This window comes from Gorilla gorilla, chromosome 11 (assembly GCF_029281585.2).
Source record: "Gorilla gorilla gorilla isolate KB3781 chromosome 11, NHGRI_mGorGor1-v2.1_pri, whole genome shotgun sequence".
In the NCBI taxonomy this organism is placed as follows: Eukaryota; Metazoa; Chordata; class Mammalia; order Primates; family Hominidae; genus Gorilla; species Gorilla gorilla.
Window position 1 is genome coordinate 26353835 of NC_073235.2, and position 26963 is coordinate 26380797.

Below are 26963 nucleotides of genomic sequence, written 5' to 3' on the forward strand. Positions count from 1 at the left end.
CAAGCAATCTTTTTTAAATCAGTGTTTCTCAAAATGTGTTCCACGAACCATCTATATCATAATTACCTGAAAATGTGTTCTTTAAATTGCAGGTTTTTGCACACATCCCCAACCACACCCTCTGAATGAGTAGGGAACCATAAATATACATGTTAGTACATTTTCCTGAAAGTTCTTTTGCATTCTCAGTTTGATCACTGTTACCCTAGATTTGTCAGGGGTCTCTTTTATGTTTCCATGGACATCATGATCTCCCTCTACTGTAAGATTTATTGCCTGAAATCTTTGCTGGTCTGCTACATTAATCCACCAATATGATTGAAAGCTCACAGAGACAGGAGGAATGTGTTTGCTAGTCATTGTAAGTCCACTATCAAACATGGAGCTGTGTCTAGGTGGCCAATAATTAGATGTATGTTTTGCAGAGCAGGTACAGAAGTTATCCAGGTCATAAAGGGACAGAACAGTCTTCCAGGCAGAGAGAATCATGTCTGAGCAAGTTAGCTCAGATCATACACAGCAGACAGGTTGGATGTGTAGCTGGGAGACTGGGTGTTAGTGAGTGAATGGCTGTTAAGTCAGGCTAGAGAAATAAAATTGTGTTTAGCTTATGAACAATCCATACCTACAGAAAAGTGTCAAGCATAGCATAACAGAAAAAAAAAGGGTGGAGGGGGGCTATGGCCATGAAACCTAGGTTTCAGGCCTGCATTGGCCTTGGACTGATTAATTTACTTTAAACAATTACTTGACCTTATGTGTTTTGTCTTTCCAAACTGGAAGTTGTGTATAATTATCTCACTTTCTCCCTTTATAAGGAAAAATATTTACATAGGACATACAAATGAGCATACTAAGATAAACATAAAAGCAGTAAGCAAATGCCAAGTGTGTGTGTGTGTGTGTGTGTGTGTGTGTGTGTGTGTGTATGTTTAACTAAATTTGACAATCCTCTTTCAGGATTGAAAGATTTATTTACTTCTTGGATTTTGGGTCCTCCTTGTAGTTAAGTTTTCAAACTGTTTGTCCCTTACCTGAAAGCCACAATGAACTCCAGAGGGAAAAATTTTTACTTGTATATACTTCTCATACCTTCCATTAACATTGATTCTGCTTAATTATATTTTACCTTGATACAACATTTTACTCTTATAAGCCCCTGTTGTATGGGTCTGTATGGTTTTGTGTTGTTACACTTCAGAATTCAAGTGTCATAAGTAACTTTTCACACATAGAAAATGTCATGTTACAATCTAGAGCAATGTCTGTTTTTAGCAGATTTCTGATCTCTTCGTGTTTCTTTCATATAAAAAAAAAACACATGCACACACAAACCTGCCTGCACAAAATTATCCTGGATTCATTCTGTCACTCTCTTCCTGTAAAACAATTGCGAATGTGTAAAGTATTGTGCATTCTGAGGCTACACTTGACTCTTTGTTACTTTCTCTGGCATGACAGATCTACTAGATTTAATAGAGGAGCATAGCTTTACTTACAAGAAATAAAGGTGTTTGCAAAATAATGTAGAAAGTCAAATTTTAAATGCCCAAAAACATTAGTTTAAAATAAGTTAACTAAGTCATTCAAAATTTGAGTGCTACATTTGTTCAATTGTGAATCAGTAGTAAATGGAAATGTAGTAGAGTTCCACAGCAAGCATATTAGTATCTACACCATAGTTCTAAATGCAACAGTATTTGGGCATGTTGAGGGGCACTGAAGCCAGGCAACAGAGCTTGGAACTGATGAATAGTAGGAGGAGTAAAAGATTTTACTATTACTGCTAACTACCACTCCCCCCGGCCTCCTCCTCCTAACAGTATGCTTTTATTATGGCGATATGTTAGTCAAAGGGTGAACATTTAGTTAGACTGGAGAATAAGTTCTGGAGAAAAAATTCAGGGGACCTATTGTGCATCATGGTGACTGCAGTTAATAACAATATATTATATATTTGAAAATTGCTGACAGTAGATTTTAAGTTTTTTCACAACACACAAAAATGGTATATAAGGTGATCCCCCATGTCACGTTAAACAGCTTGACTTAGCCATTCTACAATGTATGCATATACCAAAACATCATGTTGTGCAATATAAATATATACAAAAACCAAAGAAATACATAAAACACCAAAGATGCATTAATGGTTATTGAGCTATAAATTTGATTTATATTATTGTATTTATTTCTGACAAAATTCATGTGGTAGGTACTATTATCCCTATTTTATAGTGGATAACATTGAAGAAACATGGAAACAGATATCATATGGGCAAGTTCATGATTCATCAACTTAGGTCGACCTAATTTCCAACCTGTACCTATCAGCAGCTCATGCTGTTTTTACATCACCCTTGGAGGACATGGGGCTAAAATCAAAAGAGAATCAAGAACCTTATTTTGATGATATTTAAAATGTATTGAGTGACAGAAACTAAGTCAATTTCAAATAAGACATTTGGATATGCTGTTGTTTTTTCTTTCCAAGATGCCTTTGGTTTCTTAAGGCAGTGACAAGACTTTTGAACATTGTAATTCATTTTTTGGATAAGATTTTTATGTTAGTAGAAAATCTTGGGAAAAATGAAACAGGGAACACTGGTATTTTTCAGTGGTGTCGCCTTTGCTTGCATTCCCATTTTGTCAGCTTTTGAGGAGCCATATTCACTATTAAGTTTGTCTTCAACATCCATTCTCTAACACAGCACATGAAACAGTCCCCTTATCTAACTCCACATGAATCTAATGTAATTTTAACCTAAAAACAGAAAAATGAATTAGGAAATACATTTGTCTTTAATGTAATACAGAGTTCAGTGAATTCTGTGAGGCATTTAACCAAAATAACTTGTGCTTTCCTTAGTTTTTGCAACCCATTTTTTTAGATAATTTATGTAAAATTATTTTACTCTATACAGGAGATATTTTGGAGGTTTTTTTTTTTTGGAGGCTGCATTGCTTAAATACAGTTTGGCATTTAAAATCATAAAGACTTGGGTTTAAATCTCAACCCTGCTACGTGATCTTCAGTACATCTTTGAACTTCTTCGAGTCCTAGTTACTTCATTTGTAAATTTTGAAGGTTGAGAACACATATCCGGAAGAACTTTTGAGGGGAATAGAAATAATTCTTCGACAACAATTATTGCAGTTGTATGTAGCTACTCAGTGAGTGGTGAATGTTGAGTATTTTGCAGCTTTAAAAGTATTGTTTTTATCAAATTATTATAGCACACTACGTATCAGTTAATGCTATTATAAGAAACTAAAATCATTTAGAACCTTTCTAACTTTTGTCTTATTTTTGTTTTTTTCCTCTCCATCTGTGTGAGAATCTGAGAAATCATGATCTCGAGCATCATGCAGAGAATATTTTCTCCTATCAGGGATTCTTGTTCTTTGCATTTCTTTTCAGAAACACCTCAAGGTTTCTGTCCTTATAATACATCTGGAAGAAACACACTTCCCTAGAGATAGGGCTTTATTTAAAACATCTCTTCATTCAAGGTGAGAATGTCATTTGCTGGCATTTCCCCCGACTTATCAATGTGCCTATTCTTACATCTGGAGTGCGTCATGACAGTCATTATAGTGATGTCCTCCAAGGACCTGGACACTATGTAGGCTTCTTTCCCACTGAGTCCTGGGAGTGAGAGCTGGCAATGTTGACTCAGATCCTTCAGACAGAACTACAATGACTTGCCATTTTCCATGCTCTGAAATCCTACAATGCAAAAACCTCGTGATAGTTTATGCTCCTCTTCCCTTGTCTTCTGCCTCTTCCTCTAAATATTTCTGATCTTTAACTCTACCACCAATCTGTAGCTAATGCATATTCTGAATTGTATCTGGGTACACTGAGTTCTGATGCCACCAGCAAAAAGCATCTAGTCCGTTAAAGTTTTTTGTGAGATGCTTTACGTGGGACACAGTCTTTTAATGCTCATCATACCAAACAAACATATGTGATCCTTTCATGAATAAGTAGCAAATATATACCAATGCTGTAGGAGATTTATTTGAATATTTGGAAGATAGAAGTTTTCTCATACATCTCAGAGTCCTTTTATATTTGAAGAAGTGACACTTCACATTATTATTGGATTTTCATTATCATTTTTGGGAAAGTTCTCACAAAATCTCAGACCTGAAGTTGTAGACAGAATTATAGAGCACAAAGATGTCTGTGTCCTAATCCTCAGAACCCAAGAATACATTAGACCATGTGTCAAAGAGGAAGTAAAGTTGCAAAAGTAATTAATGTTGCTCATCAGCTGTATTTGAAATAGGAAGATAATCCTGTATTATCAGGATAAATCCAGTGTAATCAAAAGGTCCTTAAAAGTGAAAGAAGGAGATAGAAGAGAATTATAGGTTGAAGTAAGTATGAAAGAAAGGCACAGAGAAATGTAACATTGCTTGCCTTGAAATAGAGAAGGAGTCTACAGAAGCCATGGGATGTGGGTGGCTTCTAGAAGCTAGAAAAGGCAAGGAAATATAATATTCCCCAAGAGTGTCAAGAATTAATGCAGCCTTGCTGATACCTGATTTTTAGCCCAATGAGATCGATGGCAGACTTCAAACGCACAGAACTGCAAGATAGCACACTTGTGTTTTAAGCTGTTTAAAGTCATTTAAGTTTGTGGCAATTTGTCACAACAGCCACATAACAATACACGATTTGATTTTTTTATGTGAAAAGACAGAGATGATAAGTTGGCTAAGTTTACATGGGTGTTGATGGAAGAGAGTAAAATTAGAGCAAAACTTAGAAAAGGCATTATTAAAGGAGGTTAATTTCTCGTTTTCCTCCATATCCTTATCATATGTCTTAATGTTGCCAACATAATGCATGCTTATAGATCAGTGGAGGCTCTTTGACCATTTATGAATCAAAATAAAATTATAATCTATGCCGGTAGATGAGAGAGTCCCTACTGCCTTTCAGAAAACAAACACATTATCTTAATAAATAACCATCTTGGTATGTGAAGACTATTACACCTTAGGAAAAAAATGGCTCATTATGCATTGCAGTTTTATATAATTGCATCATAGCAGTTTGTTCAATTGACTATTTTAAGAAAAAGAAATGGAATACTGAGTAATCTTACCACAAATCTTGAAGAAAACGAGACATTTGATCTTGCTGTGAATCCCAAATTATTGTATGTCCATCTTTTATAAAGTCTCAAAGATACTTTAGGAAGTTGAATGCTGTCATAAAAAACCCATGCACACCAATCAGTTCCATGGACAGAACCAAGCAGGTGGAAATCTTGAATAGAGGGTCAGTCTACACAGGTGGCTTAAAATAATTTACACAATAAATCTTTGGAAGGACAACATTGACTTCTAATCTCTCTACCTCTTTATTTTTTTTCTCTTGCTACATTTTTGAGTGAAGTGTTGTAATGAACATCATAGGGTGCTTGCACTAATCACCAGTATCCAAAGATAAATGATGATGGGGATAATGATACAAATTTTATAAAACACCTAAAGCACAGAACAGATTTATTGTCTTTGTTACAGTTCATAAAATACATGAATGAAAATTTAGAAGTTGGGGAAAATTTTTATCTCAAAGCAGAGATGGCCCTGACAATTTTCTATGAAATGTAGTTGATATATTGATGCTTGCATTGGGAGTGGAGGTGGGGAAAGGAGATAAAGAGAGATAGGGGAGGGTTTTCTTTACTCAAAGAATAACAAGGTAATTTCTGTAGTTTTAGATACTACTCAAAGAGGACCCAGCATATAATTTGGAAAAAACAAAAAAAGTAAAGGACTTCTGATTATCTTTTACATTGCAGAGGATCTTGGTTTGGATTCTGAAGTTGCTAAAGCAAATGCCATGGGTTTTGCTGGATGCATGTCTTCCGTCCAGTACAACCACATAGCACCACTGAAGGCTGCCCTGCGCCATGCCACCGTCGCGCCTGTGACTGTCCATGGGACCTTGACGGAATCCAGCTGTGGCTTCATGGTGGACTCAGATGTGAATGCAGTGACCACGGTGCATTCTTCATCAGGTACACTCAAGAGCATGCACAAGGAAGCTTCTGTCATTAGCACTACTTTTTGTGTCTTCAAGAAGCTTCCAGATTAAAGAGTTGGCTAATGTGACTCAGTTTTTACTTTGTATAATAACAGGTGGCTAAAAATTATGACTGTTATTTCATGGGTGATTTTATACATATTTGATGTAGTTTTATTTTTAATATGATGAGTAATTAAAACTAAATGCATAGTTGTGTACTTTGCTTATTATGCACGTATATAATGCATTGTGTATGTGTGTGTGTGTGTTTGTATACATAGTCACTACTGTTGAAGTGGATACTGCTCCGAGAATTGAGATATTTAGAGAACAGGGAGGTAGCAAGCTGGTTCCTGAAATAACATGATAATTCATGTGATTAAAATAAACCTTTTTTAGCTTTATTAAGAAATAATTGACAAATACAAATTATATATTTTCAAAGTGTAAAATGTAATAATCTGATAAACATGCACATTGTGTAATTACTATCACAATTAAATTAATCAACACATCACTGCACAGTTACCCTTTGTGTGTGTGTGTATGTGTACGCACATCTGATGAGGACACTTAAGATTTACTATTTTAGCAAATGTCAAGTAAACAATACAGTATGAATAACTGTAATAATCATGCTGTACATTAGTTCACCAAAATTTGGGCCGGGTGTGGTGGCTCATGCCTGGAATTGCCGCACTTTGGGAGGCCAACGTGGGAGGATCACCTGAGGTCAGGAGTTCGAGACCAGTCTGGCCAACATGGCGAAACCCCATTTCTACTAAAAATACAAAAATTAGCTGGCCGTGGTGGTGGGCACCTGTAATTCCAACTACTTGGGAGGCTGAGGAATGAGAATCGCTTGAACCTGGGAGGCAGAGATTGCAGTGAGCCAAGATCGTGCAACTGCACTCCAGCCTGGGGTATAGAGCGAGACTCTGTTAAAAAAAAAAAAAAAAAAAAAATCACCAAAATTTATCATCTTCTGACTGAAAGCTTGTACTCTGTAACCAATAACTCTCCATTTCCTGCACAGACCAGCCCCTGCCAACCGCCGTTCTCTCTGTTTCTATGAGTTTGACTTTTTTAGAGTCCACATATAAGTTATATCATATAGTATTTGTCTTTCTGTGTCTTGTTTATTTCAAATTGGCATAATGTCCTCTAGGTTATTCCATATTGTCACAAATGGCACAATCTTTTTTAATGCTGAAAATTTCCAATTGTGTGCATATATGCCACAATATCTTTAATCATTTAAGCATTAACAGAGAGTTTGTTTCCATATCTTGGCGATTGTGAATAATACTGCAGTAAACATGAGTGCAGAAAGCTGCAAGCATCTCACTCCCTGATTTCAAACTATATTGCAAAGCTGTAGTAATAAAAAAAAAAAGCATAATACTGGCATAAAACAGACACATAGACTAATAGAATGGAATAGAGAAGCCAGAAATAAACCCAGGCTTATTTAATCAACTAATCTTTGGCAAAATTTCCAAAAATGCATAATGCAGAAAATGTTGCTTATTCAATAAATTGTGCTGGGGAAATTGAATATCCACATGCAAAAGAATAGAATTGGACCTTTATCTTATACCATATAAAAATTAACTTGAAATAGATTAAAACCTTAAATATAAGACCTGAGACTGTAAACTCCAGGAAGGGAACATAAGGACAAATCTCCTTAATATTGGTCTTGAAAATATATATATATTTTTACATGACACCAAAATTATGATCAACAAGAGTGAAAATTTAAAAAGTGGGACTGCATGAAACTAAAAAACCCTCTGTACAGCAAAGGACACAATCCGCAAAATGAAAAGGCAACCTACAGAATTGGAAAAAGAAATGTTTTTAAGCCATATGACTGATGAAGGGTTAGCATGCAAAGCATAAAAAGAATTAATATAACTCAACAGCAAAAAAAAAAAGAAAGAAAAGAAAAACACTTCAAAAAATAGGCAAAGGATGTGAATAGGCTTTTCTTTTTTTTTTTCACAAAAGACATACAAACATCCAACAGGTACATGAAAAGGTGCTTAACATCACTGATCGTCAGGGAAATGCAAATCAAAACCACAATGAGATGTCACCTCACAGCTGATAATATGATGGCTAGTATCAAAAAGACAAGAACGACAAATGTTGGAGAGGAAGTGCAGAAAATGGAACCCTTTTACACTCCTGATGGGAATGCAAATTGGTACAGCCATTATGGAAAAGAGTAGAGAGATTTGTCAAAATATTAAAACTCGAATCCTATTTCTGAATATGTAACGAAAATAAATTAAATCAGCCTTTCTTAAAAGTAGAAAAAGCCCACAGCACCATCATCCATACATTCTCTGCTTCACTACCCTCTAAGTGCCTTTTCTATCTTTTCTTAGTCACTGTCATTTTGGGTGTCTGAAAATGTATCTGGGATTTTGTCTTAATCAGGTATGATAAGGTGACAGGCATGAGATGATTGCCTTTGAAAGAAAAGTTTATTTCTTACAGTTCTCAAGAAAAAGAGATACATTCTACCACTCAGAGCCACATGGAGAAGTGCTAGCGTTGGTCAGGAGGGAGAAAGAGAAAGGGGAAAGTGTGGTGGGGTGGCTGTGTTGCAGCTTCCATGGGAAGGAATGGGGTGAACCAGGTAGGCAAGCTTGAGCCAGTTAGAATTGGATAGTTTGAATAATGTGGGCAGGATCTGCGCTACAGGGGTGGTCTCTAGTTATCTAATACTTGGCCTCGAGTGATTTAAGGCAAGAGAAATACTGGGTTGTGAATGTGAGTTAGATAAATGGATTAGTGTGGGAGATGGGCTCTGGATTGATTGGTTTGTGTATAAAATGCATGCTTGCAGGCGTGTTGTTTGCTATCTCTAGGCATCAGCTAGCCCTGAGAGGGGCAGTGTCTCCCTGGACAGCAAGATCCTCAAGATGTCAAAGCATCATAAATACTGATTAAAAAAATGACTAATACACTGGGATAAAACCAAGACATTAACATGTATCAACAGGTCAATATAATATAGATAGAAACAGTGATAGTGTCTTCATTCTGATTATGCTTTAAAGTGGTTTGTATATGGGTGAGGGGGTATTATCAGATTTTTCTAGGATGCTTTTTCTAAATCCATGGGATATATATTTTGTTCAGATTTTGCTGCTAATATTGGTATGAAATATGGGTTTTGCAAGTAGTGGTGATGAAGAGGCTGGGTCTGAGATGTTTGATAAAGCTCCCGTTTTACTATGGTATTGTTTTACCCTCCCCTTGCTTCCCAGCACACACTAAGAACAATAGTGGTAGGTGTTGAAGGGTTCTGGGCCACAGTAATTTTCTGTTACAGGCACAATTCCCCCAGCAGTGGTCTACGATAGGTCATGATGTGTTAGTAGGAAGATAAAAGGTGGGACATCTTATTGCATTAAACAAGTCTAGGGGATTTTAATATCTTGGGAAATATATTGAGAAACACGCACTCTCTTTTATATGGCAGGACTCTTAGCCAAGACTTTTAGCCTGAGATCTGTAGTGCCCAGTCCAATATTTTGTAAAAATTGAGAAATAAATTTTTTAACAAATTTGGTAACCTGAGTAGGATATTTAAATATTTCTATCTACTCTTCCAGCAATGTATTGCCCACTCCTTTACTGTTTTATGTTTCACCATTTTATTCTTCAAATATGATTTTGAGTTCTTCCAGGCGACTCTTGTGATTCTCCTGTTGCCTTATTCATCACATATCTTTTAAGCAGCTACTTAGTGTTAACTTCCATAGTTAGTGGAGATAACAAAAAATAAGAAATATTTAAAGTCCCTAATTTTAGAAATCTGGAAAGATGATGGAAGGCAATGGTTCAGGGAATTAGGGTGTGGCATTGGATGCCCGGCACTATATCATAATACAGTGTGAGCAATGCTAAAGGAAAAATACGAACAGAGTTTTGGGTTGTATGGAACCAAGAAAAGGCAGCAAATACATTTTAGATGAACTAATGATAGATTTATAAATAATCTGGTCATGGCAATGCTTAGGGAGAAGGGTTTGCAATGTTCAGAAGACAGAAGACCATTACAAAAGGAAATATGTAAGTTAAAGTTCAAATTTCTGGTACAGTGTAGCATATTTAGTAATCAGTGAAAACCCCTCACAGGTAAATCATTAGGTGCAAGTGTAGAAGTCCAACATATTTCAATAATGAGGAGTTCTTATGGAATGTTAGCTCTCTCTCTATCTCTATATATACATAGATATTTCATAGAGATAGATACAGATAGTTGCTCAATGTCTATATTATTATAGTATACAATAAATTCTATTCTATAAGAATAGATATATAGATATAGAATATATATAATATATACATAATGTATAATATATAGATATAGAATATATAAAATATATAGATCTTGATCTATATCTTTAATTATATCTATATCTATATTTATAGATCAAGATCTATATATATGATATAAATAGATAGATACATTTAAGCTGAGTCATTCTTTTTTTGAGAGGGGAATTGAAACTAAAAGATCGCTCTAAAATTGTTAAAGACAATTTAGACACACTGTGAACAGAGAAGTACTATTGAAATAAATGAATAACTACCCCAAGGGTTACTTTGCAGAAGGTGTCCATTAAGCATGGATATAGGCATGGTATTTTTAACTTTTGTAGTCATGTTACTGAAGCTGTCATCATACTAGATCTGAAGTATTTTATTTGCAGCTTTAATAAATATTAGAGAGTTAGAATTAACAAGCTGGGTTAATGTATATTAATGTATCATTAGCAAAATTTGCTAGAAATGGGGAAATCTGTTGTGAAATCAATGTTAAGTAATAACCAAGGTTATTACTTTGGTTAATAATGTTAAAAGTAGTACATAGACTCAATAAGGGAGAAACCATTGTAAGTCAGAGTAAGAAAAAAAAGCCATGAGGCTGGGTGCAGTGGCTCACACCTGTAATCCCAGCACTTTGGGAGGCCGAGGAGGGCAGATCACAAGGTGGGGAGTTTGAGACCAGCCTGACCAACATGGTGAAACCCCGTCTCTACTAAAAATACAAAAATTAGCTGGGCATGGTGGTGCACAACTGTAATCCCAGCTACTCAGGAAGCTGAGGCAGGAGAGTAGCTTGAACCTGGGAGGCAGAGGTTGCAGTGAGCTGAGATCACACCACTGCACTCCAACCTAAATGACAGAGTGAGACTCAGTCTCAATAAAAAGAAAAGAAAGAAAAGAACAGAAAAAGGCCATGATCTAATAAACCATAATGGATGATTCAGATTTGAATACAGTCATGTACCATGTAAAGATAATGGTCTGCATAGACGGTGGTCCTATAAGACTTTAACGGAGCTGAATAATTTCTATGACCTAATGAAGTTGTAACAATCATAAGGTCCTAGTACAACGCCTTATCCACATGTTTGTGGTGAGTCTGGTATGAACTTACTCCTCAATAAAAGCCTCAGGCATTTTCTTCAGGAAATAACTCAGAAGAAGGCGTTGTTATGGTAGCATGTGGTACCTCTTGCATGTTGTTGGCCTTGAAGACCTTTCGGTGGGACAACATGAGGAGGTGGAAGACAATGATATTAATGTCATGAATCCACATAAGCCTGATCTACTGTGTATGTTGGTGTCTTAGTTTTCAGGAAAAAAGTTTAAAAAGTAAAAAATAATAGTAAATAAATTTAAAAATAGAAAAAATCTTCTAGCAAAAAGATATAAAGAAAGAAAATATTTTTGTATAGTTGTATGATATTTGTTTTAAGTGTTATGACAAAGAAGTAAAAAAGTTAAAAAAATAAAAAGTTCACAAAGTAAAATAGTTATAGTAAGCTAAGGATAATTTATTATTAAAGAAAGAAAAAAAGTCAATAAATGTAGTGTAGCCTAAGAGTAAATTGTTTATAAAGCCTGTAGTAGTGTAGAGTAATGTCCTGGACCTTCACCACTTACTCACTGACTCGCCCAGAGCAACTTCCAGTCCTGCAGGCTCCATTCATGATAAGTGCCCCGTGCAGATGTAGCATTTATTTAAATCTCATATTTTTACTCTGCCCTTTCTATGTTTAGATATGCTTAGGTACACATATACTCACAAATGTGTTATAGTTGCTTATAGTATTCAGTACAGCAACATGCTATACAGGTGTGTAGCCTGGGGGGCAATAGTCTATACTACATGTGCAGCCTAGGTGTGTCATAAGCTGTACCACCTAGGATTGTGTGAGCACACTCTATGATTTTCACACAATGACAAAATTGCCTGACACATTTCTCAGAATATATTCTCACCATTAAGCTACACATGACTGTATTTATAAAGAAGCAGGAGGCATTTTAAGCAGGTGGAGTAGCACAGGGATATACAAGAATAACAAGCACAGTGGACAGTGTGATACAGGAGATCTAATAACTAAATATTTTGAATTTCCTCTCTTCCTGTCTCCCTCCCTCCCTTTCTTTCTTCTTTCTTTCCTCCTTGTCTTCTACCCGTCTTTTACCATACCTCATCCCCTCTCTCTCTCCCCCTTTTATTGACTCCTCTGATTTCTCATTTTCCACCTTCTCTTTGTCTGCCCGCTCTCTCTCTGTCTCTAACACCCACTATCATCATCATCACCCCATTGTTATCAATTGGTGACATATATATATGTCTATGTTCTTCTCCATGTATGTATGCATGTATGTAGGTCATCCAGGTGTACAGAGATGATTAATAATATCAATTTCCAACTCCAAGTTTTTTCCACCAGACCCGCCTTATCAATGTCACCAGTTCTGAATACCTGCTCCATGGCCAGCACCTTCTTTAATTACAATACCCTTCCCACTTAATTACAATACCCTTCCCATTTGACCCCATTAGCCTCTCTCTCATGTTGATTTGTTTCTGCTCCAATTTCGAGAGTCCTAGGAAAAGGCCACCCCTGTACACCACAAATGGCATAAACTACCACACTCCATTCACTTGAAGACACAATAAATACTTACCAAACATCTTTCACGTGTGTCTCCACATGGCTGTGTGGCAAGTGCTGTGGTATGAAGAATTGCGTGTCTTGGTTTTTTCATTAGCAAGCTTGAGGTCCCACTCGTGAGACTAGGATGTGCATGTTTATACACATATAAATGTGTATGTAATTAATAGTAAGCAAAATTATAAGAAGAAACAAGATTTAGTGAGCACTTACGTTGTATCAGCCACTGTTGTAAAAACAAGTATATTAACTTGTATAATTCTTACAAAACCTTTTAAGGCAAAGACTATCATTTTTACCATTTGACAGAGAAGAAAGTTTAAATGACACATGACAGGACTAATGATGTCATATGGGGGCTTGAGTTCTGTTGCTGCCTGCACATCACCAATCTTGATATTTTTCGAGCAGCAGAGAGGAGTAATAGAAAGACTCTGAGTGCAGTAGTTGGATAGCTTTGGTGTGAATTTTGCCTCTTCCATGAATGATCTGTAGGACTTGGACGTGTTATTTGATTGTTTCAATCTAGTTTCCTTATTTGCCAAAGGGGAACAACAATACTCATGTTGTAGTCATTTTCCAATGATCAAATGATACAACAATAATAATCATAGTGGCTACTTATAAGTGTATAGATCCTGAAAATTTAGCATGCATTATATACACACATATAGATATTACTACTCTCCTTTAATACATGTGCAAATTTATATTTAAAAAGAGGTCTTCCTCAGTGTCACCAGACCAACAAACAACAGAGCAAAGACTCAGATTAAGGCCTGTGTACCCTTAAACTTGATGCTTTTTCTTATATCATATATGGTACTGTACACACAGTACAATTCCTCTCTCATCAGTGAGGCCTGCTCCTGAAGGTGTTAATTCTCCAGCACTTTTGTTCTTTACTGTCAATAAACTCAGGATCCTTTTGCATCTGAAGAAACCTCTCAAGCAGAGCAGGGCATCATGCATAGGAACAGGAACTGTCCAGCGAGGCAACAGGGGACATTAGGAGCAGGGTGAGGGCAGGTGGGCAGGATACCACCATCCTCTGTTTTAACCCCTTATCTTACAATTTGCATATAAACAAACAGGGCCATTGAACTATGGGGTGTGAGCAGTGCACTTCAAATGATTTTTGCTTGTGCATGTTTTTTGAGTTCCTTGCAACATGTCAACTCACAACTATTTGAGGGCACCTGGTGTAATGCACAGGTGTGTCATTCCAGGTGGGCCACACTGTAGGCTTCTTGCCAGTGCTTTGAGTGAGAAGTAAAGTCCCATGTCTTTTACTCCTTTCAGATCCTTTTGGGAAGACAGATGAGCGGGAACCACTCACAAATGCTGTTCGAAGTGATTCGGCAGTCATCGGAGGTAAACAATTCATTGTTGTTGAATGCAAAAAGACATAAACGATCCTGTATTCTGGAGAAAGTTATCTGAAGCTTTCCTTAATTATGGCCATCCAGCACTCAGAGCCCCCTACATTACCTGCAAGACTGTGGGCTTTTCATGAGTAGTCCTGTGTGCTGAATGATCAAAAGCACCCTCTGCTGACACCAGCAACTCTGCAGATTCATCTTGCCTCTGATTCATGAGGCAGCTGAGCACTGAGTCAACAGCTGGAGCATTTACTTACAGACAGCAGCTCACATTCTGCTCATTTCATACAGTTTTCACTGTTTCTAAATGCAAACAAAGCAAACCAATAAAACTAAATACGGGGAAGAAGCCATGTTGGGGCAGACAATGGGTGAAGCCACAGTCCTGTGGAGTATTCCCCACCAAGTGATTTGGGTTAGGTCTAATGAGCAGGGTGAAGCCCACAGAACTGTAGTTGCAAATCTCACTGCACATATGGTTACAGATGCAGACCTTGTCTGCTCTGCTGTGAGCTCAGCTCTCCTGCTTTTCCATTTTCTCATTGGCTGTTGGCCTCCCCACTTTTTTATTCTGCTTCAGCTTGGCTTCCTCCTGCTGTGGCTTGATTTTTACATCTGGGTCTACCAACACAGAATGATTCCCAAGCTTTGCTTCATGTAAGATGCCTGTGAAAGACCAAACTCATTTCTATCTGAGAAACATAACCTTAGCAGGTGCCACCATCCCTGCCTTCTGGAAGCCTAGATGAACTGATCCTTGGCAGATGGAGTTTTCCTTTTAAAAACCTGCAGTATCTCTCCATTTAGCTTATATTTAATGAGCCTTGCTATGGGTCAGGCTCTGTGCTAAGTAGAGGAATATGGGGATGAATGAGCCAGCGAGGAGATGGGTAAACAGACAACAAGACAACCAGTGAAGGCTGTTCTGAGGGAGGAGGTACAAATGGCTATGGGAGCACAGAGGTGCACTCCTGATAACATGAAGAAAGGAAAACCACGCCTTTCCTTAAGGAAGTTCCTAAAACCTCTGACCTGAATTTTTGCTCCAGAGAAGCTGGACCACCTTAATTTTTGTTTGGCATAGAGAAATGTGGGAAATAATTTTGTGCCTATTTCTCTTTCAATAATTTCCCATTTGACAAGTGGAAAAAAAAAAAGACTTTTGTGACTGCTGACTCCTCTCCAGCTATTTACATGCTCTATGAGTCTCTTTAAGGACAGGAAAGTCATCTGACCCCCTAGGAAAATTCCTGGAGGCTTGCACAGCTGCTGACTCTGACTATCCCATGCATTGAAGGAGTAGGAACCAGTTTCCTATTTCATCTCTTAATGCTGCATCCCACTCATGGGAGTCACTCACTACCACCCAGTTTATTCATAGACTTGCTAACTTAGATGATTTTACTCTTACTTGTTCTAACATAGTTGTAGAAAATGCCACAAAATGATTTAGGAATATATATTTATAAAAATAAATCTTAATCATGGTCTCAGTTCTACAAAAAATTGGTGGAAGACATGCAGTCCATTTATGAAACTTACAAATGTCCATGCTTCTGTAAATCATAATGTATTGTGTCCAAAAATAGCTTTCTAAAATAGACACTTTTCCTCAATATCTCCTCTCCTTAGAAAAATGAAACAGCAAAATATAGAACTTATTACAAGTAAATTCTTTGCTTATCATACATATTTTTAAATATTTTCATGCTGAAATACTACATTCATGCAGAGACACATCTCCCGCTTCCACATTTTCACTATTCCTTTGTTGATATTGCCTTTCATGTTCCAAGAGCCTTCCTGGCAAAGGTAGGGGTGAGACCCTAGGGTAAGCAAGAATAGCTTGCAACATAATCCAGTTAAATCACACACAGTCAGAATAAAGGGGAATCTGATGGGTCTGGGCAGAGGTTTGCCATCTCAGTTGACTTTGAGTTTCTCAAGAACAGAGGCATCTTGTCACTGAATGAGCCTTAGTTTAACAGAGTTCAGAGCAGTGTAAAAATGTTCTAAATTTATAGCGATCATTTAATTATTAATGAAAATGTTTTAGCAAAACAAACGTAACATAAAACAAATTTACATCAGGAGAGCATGTGTTAAGATGTGAGATATTTAAGTACCATTTTCTAAGATGCTAAAGTAACTCTGAAATACTTAGTTGTGAGGTGACAAAAAATGGGCTAATTACAAATGATTCTGACACATTATTTATAGCACACTTGAAAAATTTACAAACAAACCCCTTGCTAGTCCAATTCCATATGTATAAGATGGTATTCTCAGTTCTTTAAACAAAATCTTCTATGGTTGAAAGTGTCTCTCTCCCCCAGTTAGTCTGAAAGAAGGAGGTTTTATAGTAATTGAAGACAGGGCCTTTCAGCAGGTCTTTATTTCTGGGCAGGTGGCAGAGTTGTGTTTGTGTGATTTGTTTTGTTTTGCTTTCTCTCCTAAGCATTCCCCTCATCTGGCGGGAATCCACTCTCCTAAGCAGATGACTCGTGACGATTTCCTTCTCTCTTTCCTTCCCCTTTCTCTCCAGGGGTGATAGCAGTGGTGATATTCATCATCTTCTGTATCATCGGCATCATGACCCGGTTCCTCTACCAGCACAAGCAGTCACATCGTACGAGCCAGATGAAGGAGAAGGAATATCCAGAAAATTTGGACAGTTCCTTCAGAAATGATATTGACTTGCAAAACACAGTGAGCGAGTGTAAACGGGAATATTTCATCTGAGAAACTGCAGGGTTCCTACTACTCTTTTTTCTTGTTGTTCAATTATCTCCTCCCCCTCTTCTCTCCTGTCTTTTGATTTGGTCATTCTCTTTATTTTCTGCTTGCCATGTCTTTTCCGGAACATACTTGCATCCACCACAGCATCAATTCCCTTGATCCAGCCCAAGAGACCAGGCAGCCATGGCCACTGCCTTCTTCTCTGATGAACCTATTGGGTGAAAACGAACACTCAAGAGACTGACTTCGCCATTCAAGACAAGGAAGAGACACATGTGTGCACTCCTGCATGTTCAGTTCTGTACTTCCAGTTTCTAAAATGCACTGTTCAGTTTTCCAACCACTTGGTGGTTCAGGCTTGCTTTGAACCTGAGCTCTTAGGCACATGATGGTCATTCCTGACATCCACCCCAGCTCAAGTCTATTCTTACCATGGAACCCAGGGCAGGGAGAGAAGAACCTAGAGGCCTGGTTTGCTTTGGTGGCATTGTAGAAAGAGTAAGAGAGGTTTGGTTTGTGGTGGTTTACTTTCTTTACCATAAGCAATCCCTTGCCTTAACTCATCACCCTTTTTCACTATGACCCTTAGATCCTGAGTATTTTCAAATATATGATTGCTGATAGTAGTGAGCAAAACTACTTTGTTCCTTTCTTACCACTCTCTCCTGGGGCCGACACGTTGGGACAGCACACCATAGCATAAAGCTAGGGGATGCATGGAAATAGCAGCTTGAAACTAGGAGGTAACAAGAAAGCTTCTAGGAAGTAGATGTTCCATATCTTCAAAATGCCTCCTCCAATTTTGTAAGAATGCTAGCTAGGTATTCCTGGGATTATTATACTGAGATATATATATATACACACACACACATATGTGTATATATGTATATATATATGTGAGTATATATATACACACACACACATATATACACACACACACACACACACACGCACACGTATATGTTGCTGTAGCATAAAGAAATTGAAATAAAAGTTTAAAATAGTACCCGGTTCAATGAAAGAGCCTAAACCATCTTAACTCAGCTTTAAAACAAAAATTAAATCAGGAAAAAATGAAAAAAAAAAAAACTGCATGAAAGAAGAAAAATACCAAACAGAATTCTTCCCTTCCATTCACTCACTAAAGACCTGGTGAAGATAGTTAATTCAAATTTACAAGTTTCACATTTTTTAACATCAAGCTATTCTCCAAGAAGTTTAGGATGCATTAACATAAGTGACATGGTCATCTCTAGCTAACTAGCATTGCTTGATTTCAGAGGAGCCCTTAGGTTCTGTAGCATATCACATTTTCAAATCTGCTATACCCTATATACATAAAGACCCTTCCAAACATCTTTTTATAGGCTTAAACTCCCAAAAGAGGTGGTGACAAATTTCAGGGTATTTGTCCCTTTTGGTAACGAAGCATTGAAAACAGTCATTCCTTCAAGAAGGCACCTTGAGCTCATCCATGGGGTGGCGGTAAAGATCTTAATGATTTTCTGTGGCAATATGCATCATTCTTTGTCCTGGGCCATCTTGGAGAAAAAGGTAAGGAGAAAACAATGTAAAGACTCCAAGATGGTGGAAATGCTCATGTAATGATTCTTAGGTGTGGAAAATACTTGCTGATTCTCTTTATGAGGCAGATTCAATTCAGAAAACAATGACCACAGCTCTATTTGCCATCCTTGACAGTTAGCAGACATTCCAACTTGTGCTTAGGGTACACTGTCTCTCGCCTCTCACAATGAGGAACTTAGTTTCTTCATTCCATTTCAAACACAGCTTTTCTTTCAGTTTCAGAGCTTATGAGTTAAGGATTTAGTTTGCAATCATATTTCTCTATTTTAAGATGTTGTTTCAAATGCATATTCTCTCCTCGAAATTTTCTGTGGATTTGAGCTTAATCGCTTTATCATCTACATGATATCTTTTGGCTAGTACATTTATTTTAAAGTGATTTTAACCATGATACCATTTCTCTCCTTTTAGTTTTAATAAGATGAATGATTCTTTAGTAAGATGAAGGATCTTTAAACACTGTTTTCCCCTGCCCTTTCCTCCCTTTCTTCAATGTTCATTTTTGAATTTTCTATTTCCATAAAAAGGCTATATAAATCAGCCTTTTGCTTGGCTATATATTCCTTTGTCCCCTGAAATAAAAGTCACCATGAAGTGTAGTAGGTTTAGCCTGAAGCAGCTCCAATAATGAAATAGAAAGGCAAAGGAAGGTATGGGTAATAAAGCTGGAAATCTTCATTATTCAATCTTTGAGCAGTGAGGACTATATTTTGCTGACATAGTGCTAATAGAAGAAATGGAGACTAGCAAAGGCTAACTCAGAGTATTTGATTTTCTCATCTAAGTATATATGCTTGTAGATTGTCCTGTAGGATGAAGAATCTGTGAAGCTCTATCCTGACCACAATGGCACTACAAAATCAACTGGCATCTTCCTCACATGTGTAGACTCCATGCACACTACATACCACAGACCTAAATGTAGATGCCAGGACAGTGCCGTCTACACGCCACTCCTATAAGTAGTCTCAGGGCTAAAGCAGAATTGTTTTTACAGGGTTGAATTATTTCATAACCCCAGAGAACACTAACTTTCACTAGATATATATGAAATGCAAGTGAGCCGTACCCTCCAAAGTAGAATGTAATTCACAATTAGAAATCGTGCTAACTCTGACTGTCTTTCCTCAGTGGTACCAAGATCTATGTAGTTTCATGTAATTGTTCAATTGTGTGAGTGTTTCAATCCTTCTGCAATTATCATCTCGAAGGAGACTTTGAAAGCATCTTAATCTCTCTTTAACCATTTTTTTTTTTTCTTTTTCCTACCACATTCAGGTTTCCCAACTACATGCTCTGGCTAACTGGGCCACCATGATCTCTTCCACTTAAACCCTCAGCCTTCAATAACTGCTGTTTACAAAAAGATCTTATGGAATATGGATCACTTTACAGTAAAGCCAAAAGTACTTGTGAAATTTCACATTTTAATGGAGCTGTTTCATTGATATTTTTTTCCACCAAACAAATCTATTTATGTAGGCAACAGTATATTTGCTTACTCTAAAATATATTTATCCTACTGCATCATTTATTGCATATATAGCCTCAATTGCCATCTTTATGAAAAATTGTCTGGAGAAATAGACATTTGTCATTTCTATAGACATATTTTTATGACTAACTTTGCCTCTTCTATTTACCCTCTGCTGTATGCAGAAGATTTTAAGGATCCTAGCGGTGATATTTTAAAACAACTTTTTTCCTCTCCTTGGTAATAACAGAGATGGTATTAACTTGACTTCTACCTTTTGTCAGACTCATCTCCACCAACGGGTAGCAAGAGCAGGATAGAACAAAATAAAGAGATTGTTTTTCTTTTTTCATTCATGAAGTATTTATGGAATGCCAATGAGTGCCAGGCTAGGCATTGGGTGAACATATATAAATTACACCTTGTTTTTGCCCTTGGGGAGCTCAAAGTCTAGCAGGCAAGGCATGTATTGTTGCAACAGGGCCACACATAAAGTGTCCTAGAATGCAGCACAAGGTCCTGCACAATTATTTTTGTGAAGCATCTGCCAGACTGAAAGAAACGTAAATTTCTGGGAAATATCTGTTATTTTTTAAATTACTGCTTCCACCTTCTGTAAGCTGTTTTGTTTCTCCTCCTCAAAGTAGATATCTATCAACACATATAGATTTCTGTAGAAAGGGGTGGATTGACTTTTAGGAACAGTAAGAATAGATGGTCTCTGTCTCTGCCATACATTTGGGGAGGCTGAATTCTCTACATTCTTGTTTCGGGTTAGGTTGGGGGATTCCAAAAGTCTTGCCTCCCATGAGTTGGACCTAAGAGTGTCCACTTTGGCCCCTCTCCTTCCCTTTTCTCAGTTCTTCCACAGCCATGTGTTTATGACCTATTGCATGCCGTTGTTCTTCCAGATGTTCCTGAAGGCGGTTTGGTCGTCGTCCAGCTCTTCCTAAAACCCTCCTTAGTCCTGATGAGCCATTTTGACTCTACATAAAATTTCTGAACCTAACTGAAGTCTACCCTTCCATCAGTAATTGACTAAAAAATGTTGTCCATTTATGTGAGGTCTCACCTCTGAGCCTGAGTGAGTGTTTCCTGTCTTGAAGGTCATACTTGCTCCCTCTCTGCAGGAAGTTAATTCAGTTAGAAGAGTTGCACTGGGAGGGTGCAAGCACAGCCAACTTATCCAGTCCAAGATATCCAGGGAGATGAGGATCAGACCTGTTGAATTTTTTCTTAGGAAAGGAAAGGTCTTGACAGACTGTTCACCAACTGCCCTAGCTTCCTTTAAGCTTCCCCATAGCTACCATCCATCAAAACCTCATTGCAGCTGTAGCCTACCAAAAGGCCTTTGGGATACCTGTATGGTTCTGCCACTCATTCTTCCTTAACGAAAAGGCTTGGACATACTTAGTCCTCAATTATCCTACAGGTCATGTATCGACTAAATAAATAAACTGACTTCATTGTTTCTGAAGATGGCAAAGGTGATTAATGGAAGAAGAGGCAGACAAACTCAAAACTTTCAGAAGTCTAGGAGGATAACTGAGTGCTATTTTGTGTCTCACGCAGTTTGAACATGTTTTCTTTAAAATACACATAATGTAATTGAATTATTTCTATATACTGTTCTTGAGTCTTTCTTGACCTCTTCTTTTATCCCCTCTTTCACAGTCTTGTTTGTGGAACCATCTACTCTGCAGATTTTTATTGCCTCTAATTCTCAGCTCTGCCTTCACAAATTCCGAATTTGAACCACCTAAAGGGGAAAAAATGCAACACACACATGCACGCACACATGCACACTTTGTACAAATAGGGCTGTTATTCAACTTTTCTCTTGAACATTCTACATACATATCTGTTTGGTAGGGAGAGAAGCATTCCTCTTTTATGTTGACAATTATTTGAATCCTTCATATAAGGTTTTAATGGTTAACCGGTTTGCTATTTTTCAGTGATTATTTTATCTTGTTTTGCACTAAGGTACTCTAAGGAAGAACAGAAAAGCACATTTTCTAGTGAAATATTGTACTTTGTAAGCTAGATGTCTGTCTTATGTAATGTTTATAGTCTACAAAGTGGCTGAGCAGACATGAACAAAGGTTAATGCAAAAGTTGGTTTTGGTTTCAACCACACCTGCTGCCAACTTGACGAGGAGGAAGAGGGGCCGGTGGCAGTAATTGGTGGCCATCTGAGGTGAGGAAGGAAATTGCTTCCACCATGAATCAGTGGTGGCAGCCTTTCCACTTTCATGGCTCCTCACTCAGGAGTCTCTTTAGTGCATTTGGATCATTGTCTTACTCATTAGGGAAAGAGGCAATATCATGGGCTTTGCATGAATAATTATTTACTCACATTTGCATGATATTTTTTTTACCTTCCAACACTTCTTCAGTCACATTCTTTTTTTTCAATTTTTAAATTTTTTTTCAGGATTTTCTCAGAGTGCTTTAGAACTATTATTATAATTATCTAACCTGCCCAGGTTAAGCACCCAGATACAACTTTCAGGAAATGAAACTGTCAGAAAACTGCCCTAGGTCTATTATCAATCAGAGCCCCTGTGAGTGGAAGTCCTCAGATTCTGGAATCCATCCAGTGTCTTTCTTTTCCTTCCATTCATCCTGACATGAATAAGCATACCATAACTGTAAGAAGGAGTGTAGTGTCCCAGCCCTGACAACGAGTACCGCCAGGGACCTACCATCTAACACCATCTGGGAACACTATTTTTTCTCAGTCCTTCCAGCTGACACAAGGAAACCCTTTATAAAATAGGACAAAATTAGGAGATTAGTCCCAAGCCAAGACCAAAGGTGAAGATAATTGTGTTAGTGATTAACGCCTGGTCTTATTTTAATGAGTGTCATAGTCTTACATGCTTCAGATGCCAGAAATATCTTCAGAGAACGTGAACAAAGTGCTGGATATGAAACAGGAATAATGCATTCCCCTACAGACTCTTTGAAAGGCTTTCTCTTTCAAGAAAACTTGAAGGGAAAATATTAACGGGCGTCAGCCTGGGCATACTTTCCCATCAGAGTCAGCCTCTATCCCAAACATTTTACATGAAATATTCACCTAGTCTATTCTCTTTGAAAGGTAGTATCAACCTGTGTAACCTTGTCCTGCCTTAAATACTGTTGCAAAAAACACCAAACTTTGCTTAAAGCAGCATAGTTATATTGAGAAAGAGACTGCATTTAGTGAGGACAAAGACCAAGAATTTTCTCTTTCTGAATGTGGCAGTTGACAGGCCTCCTGATATCCTGTGTTGCCTTGGACTAACATTTTCCTTAGTCACTAGCCTAGGGCAGAAAGGCAGCCATGTATAAATGAATACCCATGGCCATGTTCCAATATAACTTTATTTACAAAATCTAATTTAGTTCATAGGTTACGGTTTGCTGATTCCTAAGATAGAGCATTACAGTGTCTGTTGCAGATGGGAAGTAAGTCTTCCTATGGCATGTTCAGACCCTCCTTTTCAGGGAATGAGAAAGAGTGGGGAGGGTATTTCAACAAGTAATAAATTGAAGAATACCCTCCCCACAAAAATACACATATGTCAGACTCTTTATTATGGTAAAAGCACAAAACAGGTCATCTTTTTGTGGAAATGCTGGAGTCTACCTTTTCCTTTTTATCTTCTGATTTTTGTTCCTAAAATAAAATCCCAAGTGATGTTGCCTCATTCCAAGTCAGTTTTGTAGACCATGTAACATGTCTTAATACACTGTATGGGGAAAAAATAAAAGTTAGCCTTAGATTTCTTTGTTTTCTATGGTTATTGTTGTACAGAAGAAAGACGAACTGTAAATAATGTATATTTAATAAAGAGAACATTTTGTATGATTTTGTGTGGAAGACAAATGTGCCTTGCTGTGTTTTCTTGAGTTAATGAAGAGTCAAACAATTAATCCCTTAGCTCCCATTCTCATTCCTTAGACCATTAACTTGCAGACAACATGACCTGTGGGGTTGCTGGAGAAACATGAAACTCCCACTGGCTGGGTTTATTGATTTCAGCATGGCTAAAAGTGCCGTCCTGGGCTCCCTCATCGCTGAGCTGAGTTATCCCAGGCAACACGCCTGGCTCAAATGTATACAAGAGCAAGCTCATTGATTCAGTCAATGTCAGCTTCAGTGTTCTGGAGCCACCTTGGTTTCAGCTACCCACGTGAAACTTCGGACTCTCCTCCATCCTCATCAGTGCCCACTCACAGGAACTGTATTTATTCTGCCTCCTGCCCTACATCTTTTTCTTACAAAGGACCTTAACCCTCTGTGTTTGAGACTAAACAAACACTGCTGTGAAACAGAACCCACTTCATGTGGTGCTTATTAAGCCTTCTATGTATATAAGGTAGTCAGCACACACACACAGAAATTTAAAACGGACAGTAATTTCAACAGAAGAGAGACACTACCAGATTTACCCTTAAGTAAAACCTAACTTGGTTTATGGTCCTTTGGAGAAGGGACAATAGCAGGATAGGAGAAGAGGAGGAGAGAACAGTTAGGGGCCATTTCAAAAGCCTGAGGGAGGGTGGTGCTGGCTTGGACTAGCACTGTAGCAGCAAAGATTCTAGCAGTAGCTGGGTCTGGACAGAAACAACAGGGATGGTGGATTGGAAAGAGAGTGTGGAGGGGAGAAAACAATCAAGAAAGCTTGGATTTGGGGCTTATGCACCTGAGTAGACTGGGGCAGAGTTTTTGTTTTATTTTGTTTTGGAAAATGGTGGCTGTAAAATGAGAAGGGTAGACAAGTTTGAGATTTTGTTAAGTTTGAGGTTTAACTAGGCAGCAAGTATAGATGGAAGGTAAGTGGCTGGGTACATGTCTGCAGTTCAGCAGTGAGGTCTGGTTCGCAGACACTTGAGAGATGTGTATATGTGTATATGTCTACGTATGAATAGGTATATCCACACACACGGCCATGTGTGCATACACACACATGCACACAGGTTGGCATCATCTAGGGCAGGAGTATAACTAGGACATAGATCTAGAAACAATGGATGTTCTAGAAGGATAAGCTACACAAGGGAACCTGTAAAGGTGCACTGAAGAACGAGGAAAACCAGGTGAATCAGTTGGAGCCCTGACTACAAAGTGCTTCATCAGGAGGAAGCAGAGAGTTATTAGATGCTACTGAGAAACTAAGGCAGGTGAGAATAAATAAAAGCCACAGGCCTAGCAAGATTAAGGCACTGATGACCCTTTCTAGAGCCATGTAATGAAGAAGTTGGGAGAAAATATGATTGGAGTCAGCTGAAAAGTTGGTGAAGCGCCGGGGAGGCGTGGAACAAGGCTCAGGGCCTATGAGCAGTAGAGACGCGTGAACATCAGAGCCTGGAAGACTGGGGCTCAAATAACATAAAACCCCTTTCCCTAATTTTGTGATTTGAGATAAATTAACCAATGTAACCCTTATATCTTGCAGATAAAAATTGGGAAACAAAATAAAACCAAACCGAAACAACTTCGCAGGTCCTGAGGATTGAATGAGATCATGCACACTCACCAACCATGGAGCAGATTACATGGTCAGGGGCTCTCTGCAGTGCTGTGTGTCATTACTTAATTTTTTTATCATATTCTAATCTATAGGAAATAAACACACATATCACACAGAATCAAATAAAGTGAGGCATAGAAAAGGCAATCATGCTTAGTTCAGCATGAGGGGGTCAATCGTGATTTGTAAGCAAATCGGGCTAGAAATAAGTCGAATTCTGGCTCTGCCATAAATTAGGTCTGTGACCTTTAATAAATCATATGCCGAGAGCCTTTGAGATGTCTCCCTTGAAAGAAAGGTTGTGAACCTAAATAATGAAATGAATCAATTATCTTAAAAGAAATGTGATAATTTGTGATAGCAAAGAAATTGGCCTTACAGGCTTTTGGACAGAGTCATGACTTACAATGTTTTTGTTTTGTTTTGTTTTTTGTTGTTTGCTTTTTTTTGAGACAGACTCTCGCTCTGTCCCCTAGGCTGGAATGCAGTGGCATGATCTCATCTCACCGCAACCTCTACCTCCTGGGTTCAAGCAATTCTCCTGCCTCAGCCTCCCGAATAGCCTCCAGAGGTAGAGAAGTGAATCACCACACCCAGTTAATTTTTGTATTTTTAGTGGAGACAGGGTTTCACTATATTGGCCAGGCAGGTCTCGAACTCCTGACCTCAAGTGATCCACCCATGTAGGCCTCCCAAAATGCTAGGATTACAGGTGTGAGCCACCGTGCTCAGCCAAAATGTTAACTCTTTTAATTGGTAGCTGAGGGATAGTAAGTGGATAAGTGCCTTCTCATCTCATCTCCGAGTTTCAATTCCTTATCACTCAAAAGATTTTATTGTATTTTTTTTGTTTTAAGCCATTAAATTTGTGGTAATTTGTTACACAGCAATAGAAAACTAATACAATCATATTCCTTAGTGGCCTTATCATCAACCTAAGCATGGTACCGCATAGGAATAACAGCATCTTCCTCATAAGGCTGTTATAGGGATACCATTAGTTTAATTTTGCAAAGGGCTTAGAACAGTCTGTGGTACATATATGAGTGTTTTTAGGTTATCAAAAGGTGTTTAAACAATATTCATGTTCTCAGAAAAAATGTTAGCGTCTCTCCCTTCTTTTATCATAAGCTTGATTCTAGTCGCATAGCAGAATCAGAGTAAAGCGGGAAGTTCATGAAGGACTATGTTAGTTTGAGGTCTCTT

General features: G+C 37.9%; 1 protein-coding gene across 1 annotated transcript in view; it reads left to right on the top strand.

Annotated features, from left to right (window-relative positions):
- Positions 1–24091, top strand: part of CNTNAP5 (contactin associated protein family member 5) — an 870373-nt gene extending 846282 nt beyond the window's left edge. Inside the window, exons 22-24 of the mRNA XM_031008908.2 lie at positions 5823–6041; positions 14353–14424; positions 16978–24091. Of these exons, the coding sequence (XP_030864768.2) occupies positions 5823–6041; positions 14353–14424; positions 16978–17174 (488 nt within the window). The 3' untranslated portion in view covers positions 17175–24091. The remainder of the gene's footprint in view (positions 1–5822; positions 6042–14352; positions 14425–16977) is intronic.
- Positions 24092–26963: the final 2872 nt, after the last annotated feature.